At 32.1% G+C, this 23,108-nt stretch overlaps 3 protein-coding genes across 6 annotated transcripts in view; all 3 read right to left on the bottom strand.

Annotated features, from left to right (window-relative positions):
- Window positions 1-23,108, bottom strand: part of LOC138307667 (uncharacterized) — a 60,023-nt gene that overhangs the window by 13,612 nt on the left and 23,303 nt on the right. Inside the window, exon 1 of one of the 2 annotated variants that reach the window (XM_069248484.1) lies at window positions 9,781-9,881. The exons of the other annotated variant lie outside the window; for it this stretch is intronic. The gene's annotated coding sequence lies outside the window, so the exon portion shown is untranslated. Of the gene's footprint in view, window positions 1-9,780; window positions 9,882-23,108 lie in introns of those variants that run through there. 2 annotated transcript variants of the gene reach the window in all.
- On the bottom strand, window positions 1,591-9,744 carry LOC138307668 (uncharacterized). Its single transcript, XM_069248487.1, has 3 exons — window positions 8,745-9,744; window positions 7,573-7,681; window positions 1,591-6,886 (listed from the first exon to the last, which is right to left on the bottom strand). Exons 1-3 carry the CDS (start codon window positions 8,967-8,969, stop codon window positions 6,477-6,479), a joined length of 744 nt encoding a protein of 247 aa, XP_069104588.1. The 5' UTR covers window positions 8,970-9,744; the 3' UTR covers window positions 1,591-6,476.
- LOC138307662 (uncharacterized) lies at window positions 13,989-22,543 on the bottom strand. Of its 3 annotated transcripts, none has more exons than XR_011206030.1 (7): window positions 22,097-22,543; window positions 20,078-20,117; window positions 19,636-19,722; window positions 17,556-19,120; window positions 16,669-16,708; window positions 16,252-16,329; window positions 13,989-14,459 (listed from the first exon to the last, which is right to left on the bottom strand). XR_011206030.1 is itself a non-coding variant. In XM_069248480.1 (4 exons), the coding sequence occupies exons 1-4, from the start codon at window positions 17,883-17,885 to the stop codon at window positions 14,035-14,037; spliced, it is 873 nt and encodes a 290-aa protein (XP_069104581.1). In that variant the 5' UTR covers window positions 17,886-18,674; the 3' UTR covers window positions 13,989-14,034. The 3 variants fall into 3 exon arrangements, 1 of the variants encoding a protein (XP_069104581.1); XR_011206029.1 differs by having other exon boundaries at window positions 19,636-19,725; window positions 22,097-22,527; XM_069248480.1 differs by lacking the exons at window positions 19,636-19,722; window positions 20,078-20,117; window positions 22,097-22,543 and having other exon boundaries at window positions 17,556-18,674.

The following is a 23,108-nucleotide window of genomic DNA, read 5'->3' as shown; positions in this document are numbered from 1 at the left end:
GATTTATCTACCATATTATATTATATATTTATGGTACTGATAACACCAATTAAACGATGGAAATATCGTTATGACTAATTTTCATAAATAGCAATAACGACTTTTCACCCGTAATAATGTTTTTCTAAAAAGTGTAATAACGCTTTTCCCCTTAAATCGACTTTCAATAATTACATTAACGACCTTTCCTTCATAAAAGTAATTTTCTAAATTCGTAATAACGACTTTTCCTCCGTAAATGTGAGTTTCTAAAATCGTAATAACGACGTTTCCTCCGTAAATGTGACTTTCTAAAATCGAAAAAAAAACTTTTTTACCTGTAATGACGACTTTTCAGACTCTTTATAACGACATTACTGATAATAACGATTTTTATATCTCCTTACATTGATAAGTAAAACACATTCACCAACGTATGTGAATGTCCCAAACGGCTTCCGTAGATATGACGTTCTCATTTGATGTTCTAGTTTTGTTCGGGTTAGAGGGTTGTTGTGCCAAGTTCGTTTTACATTCTATTGCACACACAACAGAACAGAGGTTTAACTCTGAACTTGGCAGTGTCCTTAAATGTTTTAACAGTCAAAGAAAGAGTTGGGTATTTATAATACACATCGATTTCGTTTTTGTTGTCAAACTCTTTTGAATTCATCAAGACATTACTTGTTGTATTAAACTCTTAATTGAATATGGCATTGGTTATCATTATAGGAAAATACGTCGTATGTCGGGAAACAGTTAAGAATGTTTTAATGACAATTTGTACTTTAAGTGCATCTATAGTTTGATATTTACATGTTTTTAAATTCACGCGATTATTTGATTAATCAACGTAAACAATTTATACTTTACTTAAATTTTCATTTGAAGACTAGACTCTGCAGGAAGTTAATGTGTTAAAATAAATATCTATATTAATTACGACTTTGTGATAAAATCAACCGTGTAAACCCAATATAACATTATCATATCTGAATAATATAGTACATATGTCGGTGTCATTAAGTTGAAATGAGGTGTTACTTTAATCAACTGCAGCGAATTTTATTTTTATTACCTATATACATCATGGGCTCGACATCAGGCGAATCCTATTCAAGATAATGTAAACAACAATATAAAGAACGCGGAAGTAGAATACATGTAAATATAACTGTATTAGTCATAGTTATCACTCTCCAACTACAGTCATACAATTATCCTACTAGTGAAACAGAAACATACTGGTAGACTTCCTGATTTCGATCAAAAAGTATTCCTTGTGTACCCATGGGGATTTCTATTTCCAATTAGGCAAAATTCTGTATTTCATAACAAAATTGGTCCAAATGATTTTAACGACTTTATGTCATATATTCGCTGTTGTTTTGTTTCAGATGAATAGTCCTTTTAATTGATTGATACAATTCCTGAAACAATTAAGATAAAAAAGGTGCGAGTACATCACAGATAAAAGCTTAATTGAAGAGAAATGTTTTTGTTGAAATCGAAGCGTTTATTTTGCAATAAGGTCAACTTTGCGTTTGATATCAATCATACATTTTTTATATTGATGAACTTGATACATTTTATGTAACCCAAACACTGAACTTTATTCTTGCGTTTTATTACAAACAATGTTGCTTATATATCACATGATATTTTTTACATAAATTAACACAACAATATAATGGTAAGATGAGGCCAATGGCCTCGTAGCACGATGGTCCACTTAATTAATGTTCAATGATTGGTTTTAATTAATGTTCTTGATTTACATTTACGCACAAGGTACTGTTGGCCATATACGTTTCCCAAAATGCATTGCTTTTCTCATTGAAATATCACTATAGACAAACATAGACAAACTAACACGGTTAAGTATGGCCATAAATCATTTTCTTTTGAGGCCGCTCTGGTGTGGAACAGTCTTCCAAATGAATTCCGAAGAGTTGAAAACTTTTCGGAGTTTAAAAGACTGATCCACATCTAGGACGGCCAAAGGAGTAGGTGCAATAAAGGTCAATTTTGGCCCCAACAGAGATTGCCTTTATTTTGATACTATATATACATCAATATATGGGAATTATAAAATGCACACTTTCAATACATTCTGTTATGTTGTTGCCTAGCAACAGGCCTGGCAACGAGCATACAGTATTGATGCTAAAACAGACACTTGAATTGCTTTTAAAAATTTCTAACGCGTAGATTAAGGTGGAAACTTTAAGAAAGTTAGTACTTTGTGATGTGTATAAGAAATCATCGAAACCATGTCATGTTTCATAACACTTAACCATATTATAGCCCATAGTTACACCATAGCAACCATTTTCTCCCCATAGCAACAACACTCTAGACACTAAAAACACAAAATAATGAGATTTTAAAGATATTTAATCAATCTAATTTTACGTCTGTTCATTCCATTTCTGTATTTCAGCAGGGTAGTCTTCACATTTCTTGAATTTTATATCAAAGTCCCAAAAGGATAGCAACAACGTAATTATAATCACAATCTTATGGCACTACTACATATGTACACTACGGTACTACTTTACGATATGTATTACATGTATACACTCGCTATTTACAAAAGTAAAATCGACAATACTTTAATTCATGTAAATATTTCCAAGTGCAATAATGAAAGATAATAGATTTAGATACATGTACAACAGGTCATGTTTAATTTACAAGCATTTTTCAACCGCGCAAGTGACTTCGGACTTACACCTTTTCAATGTGTTCCAGAGGTTTGTATCCTGTTCTGGGAATTGCGTTACGTCACATCTACCCTTTCTTATCAATTAATAAGCTGTTTTTATGTTATTTACTTTCAAGCATGATCTTTTAATGTAAGAAAATACTTTTGGCAAGCAACGCCAGTGTCCTTGCAGTGGTTTATTCCTAAATATTTAGTATTAATACTGGTAGCATGGCAACCATACAGTCTTTCATTAAGAAGTGTCCCTTTTTCACAATCAAATCAAATTAATCGTCTAGGCATCCTACCATACAGATGTAAATATAATCAACGCTCAGACCACGAACAAGTTGTTGTAATATACATGTATATGTATTTTAATATTTTAACAGTAAAGTCAATGGTTACATGTATAACTACCGGGAAGTATGTACATAGTACATATGTTGACTATGGTAATGGTGTCCTTATTATTATTATTTTTTAATTATGTCAACTTGAATAAAGGAGAAAATAGATTGAACAACATATTCACATACGGTTATATAGGTTAAGAATGTTCCTGGTTCAATATTTCTAAATATAATATTTTAAATTGTAAATGGAACTATAGGCCTACTAAAATAACACATGTAGGTATAGGCCTAACATATTATTACTAAAAGGCCCGCTACCTTTCCGAAAGGGCTCTTTATTCTTAAAATTGGAAAGTAAAACGAGATTGATAAGTTTGTAGATTTGCAAAAGTTATTAGCGTTCTGTTAATACTTCAATTGGCAACACATTCTGACCAATTTATTCAAAATAACCCTAATGCTATTTTCATAACGCGGGTCGTATTATGTTTTAGCCGTCGTCCTGACTGCACCAGACAACAAAACAGCGAAGTGTACTTCACTGTTAAAATAGATTACGAAGGAAAGCTTGCATTTGTTAAGTGTTGAAGCCTTGTGTTAGGTCATCGATAAATATAATTTTCTTATATAATTAATGTTATTGAAATAATATTAATTCTTTATTTCGGAAAGGTAATTGGTCTTTAATATATAAAAATATATATTTTTTAGGAAAGGATGAATTGATAATTTCATTAAAAGTTGGGGTTCAGAAATTAAAAAAAAAATATATATGGATAAATGTCGATTCGGACTCACTACCTTCGGAACAGGGGACAGAACGTCACGACTGCCACGCATGCTTCGTAATTAGTTGAAAAAATGAAGATATGTATCCTTAATAATCTGTAGCACTCTAATGTAAACAATTTTTTGCTAGATTAGATTTTATTATATAAAGGTATATAACGCCTTTATGATATAAATACATCTATAACATATAGAGATAAAATAACTGCAGTAGTTAAACCCATGTCCAGTGTCCTACCGTATTGCACTACTCTAGCCTAGCTAGCTAGTAGGCCTAACGTTAACTGTAGAATCGCCAACTTTTCAGATTTTCAAAATTAAAAAAATGAACATTTTTCACATAAAACACACAGGCTTATACCTGAAAATGGTGTCAATGAATAGGATTTACTGTATGACGGAATGATCTATGTTGAACTGAACGTTAACGTTACTGTACTTGGCCTACCAACGATACATGGCTTCGAATTTTCAGTGACGTAGGCCTACCGAAATGTCAGGTCATTGACGGGTTCCCATCTATGATCAAAATACCTCTCGTGAGATATATAGTAGTAAATCTATAGACTATATATATCAAGAAGAGTATACTTGATTCTTCAATTGAACATCACGATCCATGTTGAAACGACCGGGAAGACAATGTATATAGAAAATCAGCGTAAACATCGCCAGTTACGCTGTGTCAAAACACCGAGTACATTATAAAGGCGGGACCGTAATCCGGGCAAAAGAATACGGACACTATTTTTATCGCAACGTTTTCGCTACAGAAAATTGAGAAAGGCGCTTACTGCACGGAGTAATAATTTTATACATCGTCATAAAACTAATCAAAATAATTACTAATATTATTTTTATTCCTTAGTTCATATATGCACACTGAATATGTTTCCGATTTATTTTTTCCGGATAAATAATAGCCGTGCCCGATACCGTTTTATGTTATTATTACCGCCGTTGCGATCTCTGGTTCGTTAATTTCATAGAATTTTCTTTTTTTCGGATTGGCCGCATTTGTGTCCAAATTCGACATTTTGCATAAAGATTTAAATTTTTATGTTGGTTCTGTTGACAAAAATTGGTGTTTGGACAAAGCTGCGGCCAATGTGAAAACTACGCTTTTTCAAGCCATTTTTGCAAGAAAAGGTATAAAAATGCATGAAATGGCCTAAATATATCGTCTTTTAACCCATCTACAAATACTGTAAGTGGAAAATCATCTTCGATTGCGAAAATATCGATACTCAGCTCTTTTGGAAAGCTGTGTTTGTGAGATTTGACATTGTTTGAATTTCTATACATTCTGGGGCCATAATTGCCCCTTATTGTACCTACTCCTTTGTCAGTGTGCCATTTGTCTGTCTTTTGCAGAATAACCACTCGTGTCATGCTTTGCTGTCTTGTAATTCTCCTGTGTATACTTACATATTTCTTTTATCCTGTGTTCTGTATTATTCTGTATTATGCAGCTTGTGCACACACTATATGTATCTGCAAAAGCTTTGTCATGTTTACGCTTTTTCGTTTATCTATCACCAGTCTATGTTTATGACACTTTGTCTTTTTATGATATGGTCTTAATATAGCTTTTTACGATCTCAAATGAAAATGCTTCCTTTTAACTCACACTATATTAGTGTATAATCTGTCAATTTTTACCTTTTGCTATATATATTAGCATATATGTACATTACACTTATCTGATTGTGTTTTAATCCCTACCTTTAGTAACACAGTGTTTGTACAAATTCGAGTGTTCATGTTTAACTCGTCTTTTTTTTACCCTTTAATTTCAGTGATATATATACAAACCTATTCTTTTGATTTTCCACATTTTAATATAATCTTTGTGTTGTTAACAAAGCATACATACTTTTGTTTGTCTCGATAATAGCTCACAAGAGCTAATGTTGTTTGTAAGAAATATGCGACTTTTAATAAAATGTATTGTATTGTATTGTATTGTGTTGTATTGTAGAAGAAATGAAATATATTTTAATTCCCCCAAAACCGATTTTACCAGCTCCGTCCTTATCTATAACTACATGTATCTGCCAAATTTCATTGCTGTTAATGATATATAACTTGAGATATCTTGTTCACAAGGAGTCATGCTATAGGCTACGATGGAGCTACATTGTGCTAAAAACTAATATAACTTATTGAATTATTGCAGAAATGACGAACGGTAATGAGAAGCATGGTAAAATCCATCAAATGTACTTGTTTATGAAAATAAAAACAATAAGCTTCAGCAATACAAATGATAATATAAACAAATTTCTATGAAATACATAAAAGATATGATATTATAAAACATACTGAATGTAAGCTGGGGTTTTCTCGACTTTCATTACCCGGCGTTATACTAAATATATTTTGCATTGTATCTTGCTTACATGAGTTATAGCATTTGGAATTTATGTAATCTAATTGACCAAGCAGCTCGCAGTGTGTACAATCTGCATACATATTTCAGGATTTTTTCAAAATCATATTAATCAAAACAATAAATCCGTTGTTATTTTACAGATTAGCTGGTATTGACATGATGCACTAAACTACAAAAAGTACTAAACACATGTCTACGGAAAACGACATTTAAGCGCTAAAACGATATCACAGAAAAATATCAACTTAGTCTAATTTTCATACTTAATCGAATATTCCGTTGGCCTTACTTGATAAACTCCCCAAAAGTTCGCCGCTGTGAATCTATATACAGACGATAAGTTCCTGATTTCAGGGAAGAGTATATCCCCTTGTCGTAGTTCAAAGTTTCCAGATAAATCCAAAGTCTTAAAATAATTCAATTTTTGTATCTGTCTCTCAGTATCCGACAGCAATATCTTTTGATCATTTGCACGTTTTCGGTATATAAAATGTTCGTCCTTGGGAAACATAGACTCATTGTTTGTATGGACGAAAGTTACTATACTATACACATTGTACACTCCATCCTGCTGGATCTCAACGCCGCCATTCTCCAGAATCCTCACCTCGTTCTCATCATGTAACTGGAGCTGGAATTGGCTTGTAAAGGAGCTTGGATCTGTAAAGAGACATCCCAATGATATCAAAAGTGTGACAAAATATCTATATTTCATACTTAAATTGTTAAACATTAACTATATGTAAATCAAATACTGCATTATGCTGACTGTGTAGAAACGAAAGTGATATATATTGTGATGTTTTCCAGTATTACCGTCCATTTATAGTTAGTCATTTACACCGTAACTTAGATTACAATTTTAATATTATCACATTTATTTCATATCTCATATATTTTGCACTCCTGACACAATAAATAGATAGAACAAAACTGTATGGAAACTTTTCTAAAGATGCTACACAGCCGACAAATTGTAATTCGTATTTATAGAAAATTAGAATTAATTCATCATTAAATCCTGAAAACTACGATGTGTCCTTTATGGAATGAGGTACTGATTGCACAGACAACAATAGCAATATGAATTATCATATATGTAGTTTTGTGTTATAAGACATATACATATATACACAATAAAACATCAATTATTGCCCAAATGACATTATGTGACATTATGGCAAATGACAGGTTCCAATTCCTCTGTCGGCGGAAGAGAATCTTTAATGAAACCATTATGATTCTCATTTCTACATATGTATATAGACTCGTGAAGTATAGTAGTACACGACTAATTTTGCAAAGTGGTCTAGAAGTCTGTAAGAGAGACATGCTGATGTACCCACCTGTCAGGCCTTTGTAGTGTAGGATCTGTGTTGATGGTCGTGTAGACGCTGTCCACGACTGATGTTGAGATTTAGGTGTGGGGACCGTAGATTTATTGGCTATCACTAGCTGTCAATAATATCAAAATACATTTCAAACATTGTCTGGTACCGATAGACCTTTCAAAGTATAGTATCATATTTGATATTTAATAATTCTCATGTTAATACATAATGTACTGTAATATCGTCTTATGTCTGATTTGGTTTGAGTAATAAATAAGGCATTTATCTAGTACAAATGACAGTTCTAATGTTCTTTATATGACACACAAACGGTGCATTATTCAATAACTGAATATCTATATGCAATGCATTTTCATTTATACTGTATAGTTTTCCTTTATATCCAGTAAACCTAAATTTTAATTGTGTATGATGTGTATTTATATTCAATTTTATAGAATCTGTATCCAATAATGCCCATTTAAATTCTCAAACAATAATATTTATTCAATAGTTTGTATTTATATTAAGATTTTCATTTGTTTTCTATATGTTAAATTTGTATTTTAAAATATTCGTTTCGATTGCAAAAATAATTTGTTCTCCATTTTGAATTCATTGTTGTTCAGTAATACTTCACATTCACATGACAATATTCATATAATCATGATTCGGTGTTATAGATATCTCCAGTAATTCAAGTTACACAATATGGATGTGAAGTAAAATAGGATAAAAAGCAAATCGAGGCTATAGAAAACAATTTTTTTTTTCAGAATATAAATGTGACACAATGAACATAAATAACAAATGTATTATTAATGTCAATACAAATTATTAACCGCAAATGATTTTTAAATACAACTGCAAAATATTGAATACAAATATTGAAATGTGAAATATGCATACAATTTACATTAAATATGATTTTAGAATCATTCAATTTATATGGGATTTATACGATATAAATAAAGAACACGTATGAGATGCCATATCCTAATCATACTTATTAATATCTTTACAAATAATAATAATTTATATGTGTTTCTTTTTTTCTTTAGTGCTAAATTTCACCAATTAACTATTTTCTACATACAAATGTGTATCTGTTGGTAAGCATTTAATTAAATTATACAGTGTAGACTTGTAAATACACAGAATGCAACAGAATATAACGCAATACTTACCAAGTCTATCAGATGAGGAAGTTTATGGTCCAAAACACTGCAGTAATATCGCGACTTGTCTGCGTCCACGAGACCACCATTGTCTTTATATGGTATCCATATAGCCCTGTCTGATTTTGAACACGACTCGGTGTCACTGTTCGTTACCGTACGTTTCGTTAAAAGTGTATCGATAAGAAAACATATTTCAAAAATCAATGTCAACACCAGTATTAAATATCCCATTTTATATCGAGTTTGGCATTTATAACGACGAGGAACTGAATCATCCGGTGACAGTTGAAACGCTTGGCAACATGCGTAATGTAATCTATGAACACAAGTCTCAGTCAATGTAATGTGAAGGTCGTTTCGCTGGAATACCGGGTGTCATAGTTTAGTTTAAATGGAAATCTCCACAACGACACTGAGCGGAAATACCGAGAAGTCTAAAAATAGTACGGACCTAGCTAAGATTACAACATTGCTACCTTGCACTAAATATAGCATGTTTACGTCTGTCTGGCTTAGTGCCCGTTTCCTCACCTGACCTGCACGCTAAACGTGTTCTTGTGTATAACGATTTTGATACTGTATACCCATGTAGTTATTTACTGTCATAAGGAGAATGTTTGTCACCTTTCAACAATAGAAGTCTCTACAAATTATCTTACTTTCATTCTGTCCATTTTATTTTTGTCCACGAATAAAGCGATATTTATCCCCACTCCCAGAAAAAAAAAACCCAAAAAACTGTACAGTTGTTAGCAGGTTTGTATATTACGCTTAAATTAAGGGCTTCTTTATGAAATAAACATTGAATTAATGTATACATTGTATATATGTAGCCTTGTAAAATACTAAACATATATAACTGAGACTATTTACTCTATAATACATACTCTGAAATACAAGACTAAACACATTATTTTAATTGTCCAAATTAAACTGAAATTCATATCATTAAATGAATATTTTAATCATCATTGATATTCTCTTTTATCTTAATATCAAACAAAACGAATGATTGATATAGCATCTACATAAATTAACTTACCTAATGTATTCAGTTTTGTAATCCATATTCAGGGCGAAGTATATAGTACAATCCCAGTTATATCTTACACACTGTAACCAATGCAATGGTGCAGGGTATATATCGGAGGATAGCGGGAGTGGCCAGTCACGTGTCGTGTGTGGCGTGATACCTAGGTGATCATCGTGTCAAATGCGAATCGACAAAAATGTCTTGAACTAGAAATCAATAACCGATATCAATTAGGAAATCTACATTTGACTGTTTGGTTTAATTTGAGGACATACTGTCCATAATGTTTCTCGACGATTCTTGTATTTTTTTCTGACAACGTGTCCAAATATATAAAATAAAGTGTTTTTGAAAATATTTTCTTAAACAATAGAATCGCATGTCGTTTACTTATTCAAATAAAGATGTAGCATTATCTGTGTTTACATTGTGTGATAACTTGTGTTTTATTGACTTACTTAAGGGTTATCAACACGGTTCGTGATTCATATCGTTATATGTACAATGCACTTGTGTTTATGTTGTCGTTTCAGTCATTGTTTTCGTGTTTTGTCAATATCCCCCTGATTTATATTTGAATAAATATACATCATTAATATAAAATGAAAAGTACTGTACAGAATACAGACGGAATTGTGGTCGATTAGGTAGTTTTTTGAATCTTACAAAAACAATGTAGGATTTTTTTTTATTTAGCAGGGTTGTACCGCTGTTGCTATTGAAAAAGCATAATAGAACCTTTCCCTACCTAGTGGGTGTGACAACAAAATCACAACCCGAGGGGTAATTCATGAACGTCCAACCCGAGGCTTGCCGTGGGTTGGACATTCAGGAATTCCCCCGAGGGTTGTGATTTTGTTCCCACACCCTCGTAGATAGGGAATGATTCTTTCTCTTTCACATACAAAATAAAAAGAAGAAATAGCCTAAACCAATATTTCACCGCGACATGAACAGTGTTTCATTGTCTGCACATCAATATTAATGACGTCATCGACAGTGCACGCCACGGTCACACCGCATGAAGTCATGACGTCACGTAATTGTCTTCAGGTTCAAAAGGTTAGCGCACGCAATCTGTCATACCCTAGGGGTAGACAGAGAAATCTCCTATGGCTTAAAACGGTGACAAATCAGTGAATGGTGGGAGAAGATTCTATCTTTTATCGTGGTAGACAAAAGACAGCTCACACGCGCTAGACAATGTCGTGACGTCATGAATAAATGTAGCGACAACTTTAATTAACGTAGACCGTCCCTTCTGTGACGTCATACGTTTGTTACGTCGCTATCCGAATCCCGGCAAACGTATTTTATTTCCCCGTACCAATCTATTACAACTCGCTTCTGAAATCGGCATTCGAGCAAGTATTTCGTCTAGAACCTTTTCGAGTGTTTACTTGAAGTGTATCAATCTAAAGGTGTGCCAATCGGTAAAAACTAACAAGGGTAAATGAATAACACAAAACGTTGAAAAGTGCTACGGATTCGCGTATTTTTTAACATTTTCAGGCAAAAATTTAAGGGGTATTAGGAAGCAAATCGTTCATAATTTGAAAAATAATGCGGTGAGGTATACTTTTTATTGGCTTTTCGTATTGCAAATAAGCCAATCTTCATGAAAATTATACAAAATCGATTTTACTTGAAATCATTTTTTTCAGAAAAAAAGAAAACATGACTATTGATGCAATTTTTCACTAAAATTAGGTCCGAACTTAATTTTAAAATAACGATATTTCGTTTTATTGTGGAAAACCCACCTTATTGGATATAGCAATGAATTCTATATCACCTACTGAAGGTATGAACATGTTACAGGCATATTATTTATATGTTAAGGGATGTTACAGGAAGGAAATATCATTTATTTAAAAATCCTTAAAATCCGTATTATTAAGTCATTTGTACATATCTTTAAGGAACCCTGGAAGAAAAGTTAACCCGGTGACATATGATTTTTATGTGGTTTTTGTGATCAAGGTATACCTAAAATCAAAATATCAAAAAATGAACGAAATCCATGAGAGGAAACCAGAAGGGACGGTCTACCTTAACGCATTGAGACATTGCTGTGATGATAGTGTTAATAAATAACTGAATATTTGCACTTTTTCAGTAAATTTGTGAGAGGAGGAATCACACAGGGCTCCGCCAGGCTGACGGAATATCCCAAGGTACATGTCTCGTTTTGACCAGTCAAAATATTTCGCTCGGCTTGAGATATCTCGCTCCACTTGACAGATTGGAGTGGAAGATTGGAGTGACCATCCACATTCATATATATATCCAGTGTCTTATCTATATTGACAAATTAAGTGTTTATCAAACACATAGTTATTGGATGTCTTTTTGATTTGTTGTAAAATGTTTATTATGTTTATGACATAAACTTATGTATAGATAGGTAACTATTGCTGACGTACGAGGAACACATCTCTGATGTGCTATATTGCCTTTTCTACCAGAATACGCCCTGTTATTCCAATCTCCAATGCAAAACAGACATTGCACTTGATTATATTATATCGGTGTTGCGGATGGCCGCGATTTTAAACTTTGACCTTAACTACTTTTTCTTTCTTGTCTGATAACAGATTCTAAATGTCCTTAATGTGCGATCGCTGCACTCTTGTAATTTTATTGTAATTATATTGTTATTCTATTAATAACTGTATTGTAACTGTGTTTGTGATGGTATTTGAATGTTTGAATACTTCACGCTTTCCAACCCGCAGGATAATATACCGACTCGAAATTCATAAGTGTCATGATTTCCGAATAGCAGTCAACTACAGCACACGACGAAATAGTGACATGAACCTTCATTGTTGATATTCATTTACATAGGGAATCGTGCATTTGTTTAATTTTGTAATAATAAGCGATATATTTTGGTGTTCTAATTGTTCTCTATCTCTATCAATACATTTATTTTGTTTCGGAAACATATTGGACGTTTAATAAATTGTAAGCTTGTCTTGGTTAAATCCACTCACCCCAGTACCGTAAACTGCATTCTACAGAGTGTAAGATTACATTGATCACATGACTTTTATTAATAGAAATACATGTGTTAGTGAAACTTTTAATTTCCTCTATATATATAAATGAAAGTAGAAATCCTGCTCTTATGTGACGCTTCTGTCTACTGAGACAATCATGCGACGTCATATATAGACTATGACGTCAAAATTACCTGTGACGTCATAATAGTGTTATTACACATGCGTCTTACGATATTTATGACATGGCCGTATGGCATGGCTGGACGGGTCAGTTGTGTGATGATAAAATAATCGAAATATATAGTTTATATGTCTAGGTGTTACCAGTGTATGGTGTTGAATAGGGTGTCCCATAAATTATGTTACACTTTCAAAGTTCAATATTTTCTTTAAAACAACACTTAATGAAACAGGATTTCATCTTCAAAAAGCCTGCAATCATACATTTCGTAATTTGATTAACAAACAGCTTAACAAACAAATCTAGTTAAATTTAGCAACAACTTTCACAAAAGAAACAATTTTGAAAAATGCGGTTAAACAACGTTACGCTTGATATTTGAGCAACCTTTGAACAGACGTAGCATTGAAGATCTGTTCTTATTTTTCATGCCAAATTAATGCATTGGGCAATATTTTCTGGTGCTGGTGATTACTTTTTGTACTTCTCATACTCATACAAAAAAAGATTTGATTTGTTGAGAACTGGGGCATATGTGTAAAACCACAGTTTAAATATAAAATTGTTTACAGTGCCATTATAATGTCATCTTTAAGTGCCAATATCTTAAAAGTGATGACGTCATTCTGACGTCGATTGGTTTCCAGCAGAATCAAATTATTATTTCATATTATGCATACAATAAAACGTTTGACTGCATTTTTCATATACCAAAATATCTTTTCTTGTTGCTCATGTATGTCAAAAATTATAATATTTTGAAAGTGTAACCTGATTTGTGGGACACACTGTATGTTTATGTTAAGATATACCTGTTTGGATAATGACACAATAACACAATAAAAAAGACAGTAACATTTGTATTATTAATAGTATGTCTTTCAATAGTGTCTCCGAAATATTAGATTATATAATATTGATGTAACATCAATATCTATTGATGAATCTAAATGCTCCTGTTATCACACACATGATTATACATTTATATACACAGATATTTTCTCTTTAAGTAAATAATACAAGTCGCATTTCACAACCTTCAGATTTTATTGCAGCTATTATTTATAACATATATTACAATTTGAACATTCCGAAATAATTTGAGTATATTGCTCCGTGATTATACTCATTCATATCAGCCTCAGCTGATATCCTCAGATGTGTCTCAACTTTGTCCTCGACATTGAGATAGTTTGTAAGACACAGGAAACTGGTAAACGAGTCAGATATGCCATGCGTGTTTCCATGGAAACGCCTTAGAGCCAGTTTGGATATATCGTCATTAAGAAGTTCACTATTAGATTTGACTATACTATGAACGCCCATTGGCAAACGTCTCGTTGATTTACTAAATCTCAACGTTATAAAAGAATAAATAAAATACACTCCCTTTCCCATATGGTTGTCCACTTTGATTTTTGTTTTGCCTGGGAGCAATGTTATATTCCTGATGAAGGCAGTGCCATACGGATCGCTTGGATTCCACGATATTGAACCATCTGTAAGGCATCAATAATAATGGGATAATACAGAATAAAGGACAACATTGATACAAAATCCTTTAGGTCTTGCACCTAGTCCCAACAATATATAACTGGTATGTCAAAGTTTGTCTGTGATAATCATACAATGAGAAAAAAGAAAAACAAGGGGTTCTAAAACATGGAAAAGATAATATTTCACTGTAAGTGTCTTTGTTGATACTGTTTTCCTTGTAAATTTTGTTGCATCACATATGACAACAGCTTCATAAGAATAGTTCATGTTAAAAAAAGCAAACCAACTCAATATTTTTGTTTACGTTCTATGAACTTAACAGTTTCAGTTTAAATTTTGATTTTAAACGTTTGTTTGTGAATTGTTTAATATGCCGGTTGGCATCTACCTAGAAAACATTAAAATTTACATCTCCGAAATTGTACACACGTCGTAGCCCAGTTAGTTCACTACGTCATTGTGTATGTCAGTATCTTGTAGGTAAACAACACAACTAATTATATATATATATATATGTGCCACACTATTTCCATATAATATATAGTCGAATCTTCCAAGGGACCGTTGCAAAAAGGTCACATAAGACAGGGAGTTACTTAAGACAGTCCAAATTCATCTTTAACTGTCTTTAAAATTATTCTTCATTATTAAGATATCATTGACAATTAACCTGATTAAAAAAAAAACAAAAACAAAAAAAAAACAAAAAAAATGATAATTTTTTAAATAAAAACAACAACTGAAAAATAACTTTTTTGATAAAAAAATCATTTAGTCCTAACTTACAAGCAGATGTACATATATTCTTGGTTTTAAACTTTGTGCAAGAAAAAAATATTATCTGGAGGGGATGTAATTTTGGGGTAAAATTCTCAACCAATTTTGAGATTATTGTAGATAATGTATATAAGCTATTGACCATTGGCAATTCATACATTTTTGTACCTACTATTTTGAATAGTAGATTCAATATTAATTTCATATTACAATACAATTCATACCATTTGTTTGCGTAGATATATAGGATAGATACATCACGCAATCCAATACTTACTATGTAGTCAGAATATTAAACTAAAATAATGAGAAATCATATTCGTACAATACGTTCTTTAGTATTCATATCTGGGAAATACAATGACAATATAATAAAAACAATCTATCAACAACTACTGTACATACTAATAAATAACTACTGACGTATAAACTTGTGCTGTATTCCGTCAAAATGATTCTTATGAATTTGTTCCACAACTGTTGAAACGTTGTTTATTCTAACTTGACCCCGAACTTTAACCCTCCGGAAAGTGTAACGTCATTCCGGTACCTTTATCGGAACGACGTCACACATACGATACCATAACCCCCGCATTGCGCATGCGCTATGGTATTTTCCGTTGATAATGACGAAGGTAAGTATTCTGAAAAAATCTATATTCCTATGTCTGGTTTAGTTATTTGAACCGCTGGATTTTAAAAACAGGATATCTGGAACTGTTTATTGAGGTAATTATCTGTTTCCACTCGTATTCAGTTTCTTTTAGTGAAGGAATCATTTCTTGCTCAACAAAATAGCGTCTCATTTCAAGCGAAACCAAGTAAATATAGTTTTGTTTGGAATTAAATCTATAAACAAGCGTTTGAAGGATTTACATAATACATTGATAGTATTTTATATTACAGGGTTTATCTAAGAGCTACACACGGTAATCCGTTGTATTGTAAGATATACTAACCATATATATCAATGTATTAATATATTAAATATGTAAATAAATACACGGATAAACTTACTTATTAGATTGATAGAGTTACTGTATAAATGAGCTGAGAAATCTCGGTTCCTCCACCACTGCATCATCGGACTCTTCTCTGTATAAAAAACAACGACTAGTTTAACCCTGTATGGAAATAGTTTGATAAATAAAAAGAAACTACTTTAAACTGTAGTTTCCCCCTCTGTTTAAAGTGTATATGCACATAAATTCAAAAGTAAATGGTCCTAGACAACAAAATTAATTTGCTTGAAGGAAGATTTAAACTGAATAAAAATGTATTTTTTATTTAATGCTTATACATACTGTCAAGGGTCATTGTTTCTTGTGTTTCTGTTATTGTGTATAAGAAAGTGTTTTACACGTTGTAATTACTTTTTGTCTGATCTTTTTGTCGTTTGTGTTGGCTATATAATATGTTTAAACTAAAACATACCTTCATGTGAAGATGAGTTGTTAAATGTTTCATCCAATATCTGTAACAAACAAATAAAAACTGAAATAATTTCACTCACATACGTATGCGTAATAAGGAAAAGTTATACAATTTAGTCAGATATGACACAAAATGTTATTAAAATACCAGGTTTTCCGATATATTGTTGATTTCAAGGGTTTTTTGTCATACATGTTTATAGTATTAAATCTCAGATTTTGACTAAATTTAAAAGAACCAAAGCTGAACATTAACCCTTCATACTTGACATTTTTTATTCTTACATTTATAACAGGAAGTCAGATTGCCCTATTGGTTTGAGTGGCCATTACAGGAGGAGTGTCAATCCCCTAATATATTTTGACCTTTATTCTTGTACAATTCACATTTCACAAAATTAGGTCACTGTGACCTTATTTTTGACACTAAGTTATATTTTTCAATTTATTTCATTTTCAAAATATTAATGCATTATAATTCATGAAAAATCATTCAAAATATCATTTGGTTCCAGCAAAACTGGACAGAAAAAAATGATCCTCCTATTTAACCCCCAAACTTTCATGGGACTCCGGGTATCTGTAAACAAAAACATGCTTATCAGTCATGGTCGCCAGAGTGCCCAAATTGACACTCCTTATTTACATATAAAATATTCTAAGAGAAGAACTTCTATTCATGCGTAGAATGCACGGATGTACGTTATACATATACATATAGTATATGTAAGAATTGCATCACGGTATGATACACCGTGGGAATCTAAAGATAGAATGCCAATGAAAAAAGAACGTTCTCGATTCAATGCATAATGATTATGTACCCGGGATACGTATGAACTGTTTTTCTAGTTACAAAGCATGCCTATATTTGTGTTACCAACTCACCCTTATAAATGTTTCCTGAATCCCATGGTAGTCATCTACACAACACAGTCTGCTTCCATTTGTGTAAAACAAAGAGTCATATAAAACGTTGTCATTGTCCTGAATAGAATCGCCAAAATACGGACATGGCAGGCAGATCTTGTCGTCTGGTATTTTATCCTGGTTCACTCCTATATGTAAATAACTAGTTTCTGGTGAATCAGAGACAAGGGCAAGTCGTATTGCGTACAAACACAGCAGTGCTAACAGAGATACAACATTCAATCCCATCGATAACTTCAGTGCCCATTTCAGGCGGATGTAGCACTTACTCTTGGTCACATCCTCCATTACTGTATATCCCCTATTGTCAAACCTTAGTGTACAATAAAATTAGACGTATTACACATTTCTTACGAATGTCGCAAAGTTATTGTATTGACTAGCATTGGCTGGTATTGCCCGGTTCATCACAAACCTAAAAATAGAACACGAGGGAAAACCAGAATTGTTCAATTCGTGGAAGGTATTCCCAGTGACACAAAGGATATCTAGGTCACATACATATCTACTGGTTTGTATGTGTTTAAATAACTATGAGCATGTGAGCGTTTAAATGTCCTTCGTGGCGTGAATTGTGTAAAATGTACACTTATTCAAAATGGAGTAAAATACACATGAGAAGATATGCAGTAAATTATTATCTTTAATTCATATGTAATTTTTAAATTCTTAAAATATATACACGTACGTACATGCACCTTTTCAGAGTGAAGCGAAATAAATATGATGTTATGAATTACATTATGATTCATATGTTTCTTGTTTTGTTTACTGTTAAAAATTTGATACCCTATTGCAAAAAGAATTTGATTTAAATTAATATCTCAAATTAAATTATTATGATATTACTATAGAATGATTGTTGATCTGAACCTAAACATAAATTACACCGATTTTGAAAGTCATACATGTACTATTCTTTACTTTGTTCAATATACAGCTTTGGGTCACATTTACAAAATATACAAAATATCACGTCTAATAAGTACAATATATATATATATATTAATATTTCAAGTACAAGTTATGCATATGTGTGAATTAAAATAAATGTTAAATATCTGTGACATACGTGCCATATACTAGTTACTTTAATTTAAACATGCCAAAGAAATTGTTATGAGGTAAAGTGTCATCGATATGGGTAACTTTTCCTAATCTATCAAAAGAATATGCCTGGACACACAGAGTGTCAGACGCTTTTAAATATACAATGCCGCCGAGGTAAGAAGTCTGCCGTGTGGACATTTGAACATCTCCGAGACTCGCTGACAATAACTTATTCCCTCTATCGTCCAGACAGTTCCCTACCATACTCCCATATTTCATGACGGTGTGTATTATCGTTTGTTTTCTTTTGATTACAGCTTCCTTATAGAAGTCGAATGTGACCAAGGAGTAGACAAAATAGGTGCCGGCTCCCTCGGAGTCAGGGACAGTGAGTTTCCGATTGTCGCCAGGAGATAGGGTCAGATTACGTATAAATGATGTCCTGTGTCGCCGTGTAGTCCAATTCAGTACAGCTGAAAATTATCATAAACAATAGGATTAAACAGTGTAAAACAACAGTTTAGCCGTGAAATAATGCTAGCTCTCCGAGCCATACCGTTTTTAATTCTGTCAATTATATACCAATAATTTTGGGTGCTCAAAATTATTGTTTTATCCTATGATATCTATATTAACGTCTACTGTATGGGGCAGATGACGATTCGATCATTGAAGGTAATTTGTCTTCCGAATTAATTATTATTATCACTTTTGTGAGGAAGGGTTCCTCATTTCCAACATAATTAGTTTATACTTTCTGAATAAACCTAATGGTAGAAATATCGATTTCAATATTTCAAATTTACATATTGCCATTGCAATGATAAATCGTACAGAAAAAAACCCATGAAACATATGTAATAGAATGAATGTAATACTCAGGATAAATTTCAGGATACTTTTCGTGTGGGATATGTTTTCGATATACAAAAACGTGATAAGTGACTAATGATATACTGATTTAGCGCCGCTTGGAGACAATACATACGCATATGGTTGTTATGGGTGAAACACTCAGCATAAAGATGGGCAGCATAATTGCGTTCGCTCCACCATTTAAGTTTGTTATCTGAAGCTGCTGCGAAAAGAGGGAAACACAATAGGTTGAAACAAAGGATAAAGCATGTTCTATTTGACTATATACTAGGTAATTTTCTGAATTCTATTTGTTTTCGTTTTAGTTGTAATACAATGCACCGCATCATTTCTTCAATTACTTCTTTGAGATCAAATGTTTGATAAGTAGGCTTACACACTGCTAAATCAAATGTCGATTATGATGGATAGATGGAAATTAAGCATCGTAAGTTTGATTATAGTTATTGAACATTTCATCTTGATAACATCAAATGTACTCTTAACTAATTGATAAGATAAATGCCAAACATAACGAATCATAAATTAAGCTTTTTATTTTGTAAGTTACTTACTTTCTTCATAGAAACATTGATTGTCTCCGATGGCAGTCAACTTCAATAGTAAGAAAAAGCATAATTTACTTCAAAATCAAAGTTATATCAAATATAGAATGTTAGCATAATTGAGCTATAATAATGCAATATGTCATTAAACAGGATGTACCGTAAACAAGGAATATTAAACATGTAGATCACTCGTCTTCACGGCAACCTAATCGTCGGTTTCTATGGTCTGACCGAAACACACAGATACATATTGAATGGCTGACATCATTGACAATTATATTTTTGTTTCCATACTACTAAATATGACTTTCTGTTTGATCGATTTTTTTCATTCTTCTGTGGAAACAAAAATGGTGCGAATAGTCGACGGTATTGTTACGTCACAATAGAGATACTGACATTGCCTATTGCTTAAGAAATAAATAACCCCTTAAGAAATTAATTGATATGTACATGAAACGCCTTTTATTTATCAAGATGTCTGAAAAAATAATTAAAAAAATCACGAATGTCACCATTTTTGTGAATTTTTGTGATGTGGATTCACAGTTTGCATTTTTAATCAAGAATTGTTGTCACTATTTTTTTAATTCACAATAGAATTAAAACAGCTAGACATCGTTATTTATAATAAGTTATTACATTATTTGATCGGATAAAACACGTTTTAATGCACGATTAATGTTTCAGTGATTTTTTTCTCCAAATCAATACGTAACGTTACGCTATATATTGTGACGTTACAATTATGTCACGTTTAAGAACCGTATAGTTTTGTTATTCAGTGTGCTATAATTATGAATGAGAAGGTCAGATTTAGTATTGAAACAACAACAATTTAATTATACGCCAATGCAATAAAAAACTAGTGAGATCAATGCTTATATGCTTCACATGCTATACTGTGGCAATGTATTTAGTATCTGTGAGATAAATGTGTGACATTGATTATTTTATTTTAATGATTAACTTTTTTTGGGACTTTCTTAAATACATGTACATGTATTAGTTTTTGCAAATAACAAATATTAGAACGATCACACAACATTTAAAATATATTTAATACTTTTCTACGAGTATAAAATCAATATCAATAAATAACATGTTATAAATGCGTACGGTATCAAGGAACAAGAATAAAAAGTTTTTGATATTGTAATGTCTATATTCCATAAGAATTTAATATATTAAAGATGCTCCACGATCGACAGAGCATAAATGATATTCTTCCTTTGAACAATAATTGGTGTTTAATTGTGTATATATATGCATAATTAGACGTGTATCTTAAAATAGCTAGACGTGTATCTTAAAATATCTATACTGTCCATCACACCTTTTTCTATCTAAAATGCATTAAATATGCTCCAGCGCCGACAAATAGTATTTTTTCACTATCAAAAACAGGAGCAGACGATTAAGTATTTTTCTTCAGTTACAAAATAACTTACTTTACACCATTACTACCATTGAAAAGTTTGAGCTTCTAATTCTATGCCTAGTTAAAAATATGAAAACTAATTTATTGCAACCCGAAAAAATTCCGACGCACTATATCCGATATGGAATGAAGTACTGATTGCGCATGCACCAAAGGCAAAATGAATATATATATATATATATTATTTTTGTGTTAATTAGACATACATACACACAATTGAACACCAATTTTTGTTCAAATAATAAATACCATTCATGCTCTGTCGGCGGTGGAGCATCTTTAAGTAACACTTATCTCAAATATGATTTCAGATGCATATTTAGAAATAAATACATACAAATATGAAGAGTTTATATTAAAACAGTAAAAAATAGTATGATTTAAGATGCATATTTAGAAATAAATACATATAAATATGGAGGACTTATACTTAAACTTTAAAAAAATACAATGATTTCAGATGCATATTTAGAAATAAATACACATAAATATGGAGAATTTATATTACAACTGTATAGATTACGTGTGAGATAAATCAGCTTAAGCCATTAAATAAAATTATTGGTGAGTTTATCTGTACCTACCTCTAACACATTGTCCTGTATGTCCGTGGCATTGTTCAGACAACACAATGCACCACCACCACGGTAGGTAGTGATGAAGGTATCATATAGAGTAGTCACAGCCTCCCGGCCGTTAACACTACACGGTGTACACACTACGGTATCCCCGATACCAGGCTGTGAGCTGACGTCACCGTTAGAAGGTAACCCAGATTTCGAGGCGAAATATAAACACAGAGTTGTTAATATCAGTAGGATGTTTCCTATAGCACTGAACTTCAAAATCTTCCTGATTTGATGGTAAATTGTATAGCGGGAATAACTGACTTTAGTACCACCATCCATGTTTATTGTTGTCGATATTCAGACTTTAAAATCTAGAAACACAAATGTTTCGCTTCTGCTAATCGTATTGGGTATTCCCAAGTTATTCTAAAATTAGGTCGAATAATGATGTCATATTAAGTAATCAAAGCAAAAAAGTTATGTTCCGGTGTTTTTCATTTTTTCGGCGAAAAAGATATTTTAAGAAATGACGTAGCATTCTAGAAATCATTAATACAATTTAGAACAAATCATCTTTTTCCTTATATGTTATCAATGATAATTTTAAGTATTTGTTTACGGAAATAACCAAACTAGTATCAACATATCTGTATTTCAACATAAACATAAGTATTACAAGGAAATCATTGTACAAATAACGAGGTAACATGTTTTGCAACAATTTGGAAATACGTAATGCTACGGTGACTGGGAGCGGAAATGGAATAAATACAATTTTTGCGTGGGAACGAAATATTTATTATACGTTTGTACGTACATCGTTGTATCATGAACGTGCGACCTCGTATCTTGTACGTACAAGTTATCATCTTGTACGTCTAACTTCGTATGTACAAGTTTTTACAGTATCTCGTACGTACAAATTATTATCTTGTACATTTGCACGTACAACGTAGTATCATGTACGTACAACTTAGTATCTTGTACGTACAAGTTTTTTTAAGTTGTTCATACATGTACAAGATAC

This window comes from Argopecten irradians, chromosome 14 (genome assembly GCF_041381155.1).
Source record: "Argopecten irradians isolate NY chromosome 14, Ai_NY, whole genome shotgun sequence".
NCBI classification, from domain to species: domain Eukaryota; kingdom Metazoa; phylum Mollusca; class Bivalvia; order Pectinida; family Pectinidae; genus Argopecten; species Argopecten irradians.
Note: the sequence above shows the minus strand (reverse complement) of the source record. Positions and strands in the feature narration are given on the sequence as shown.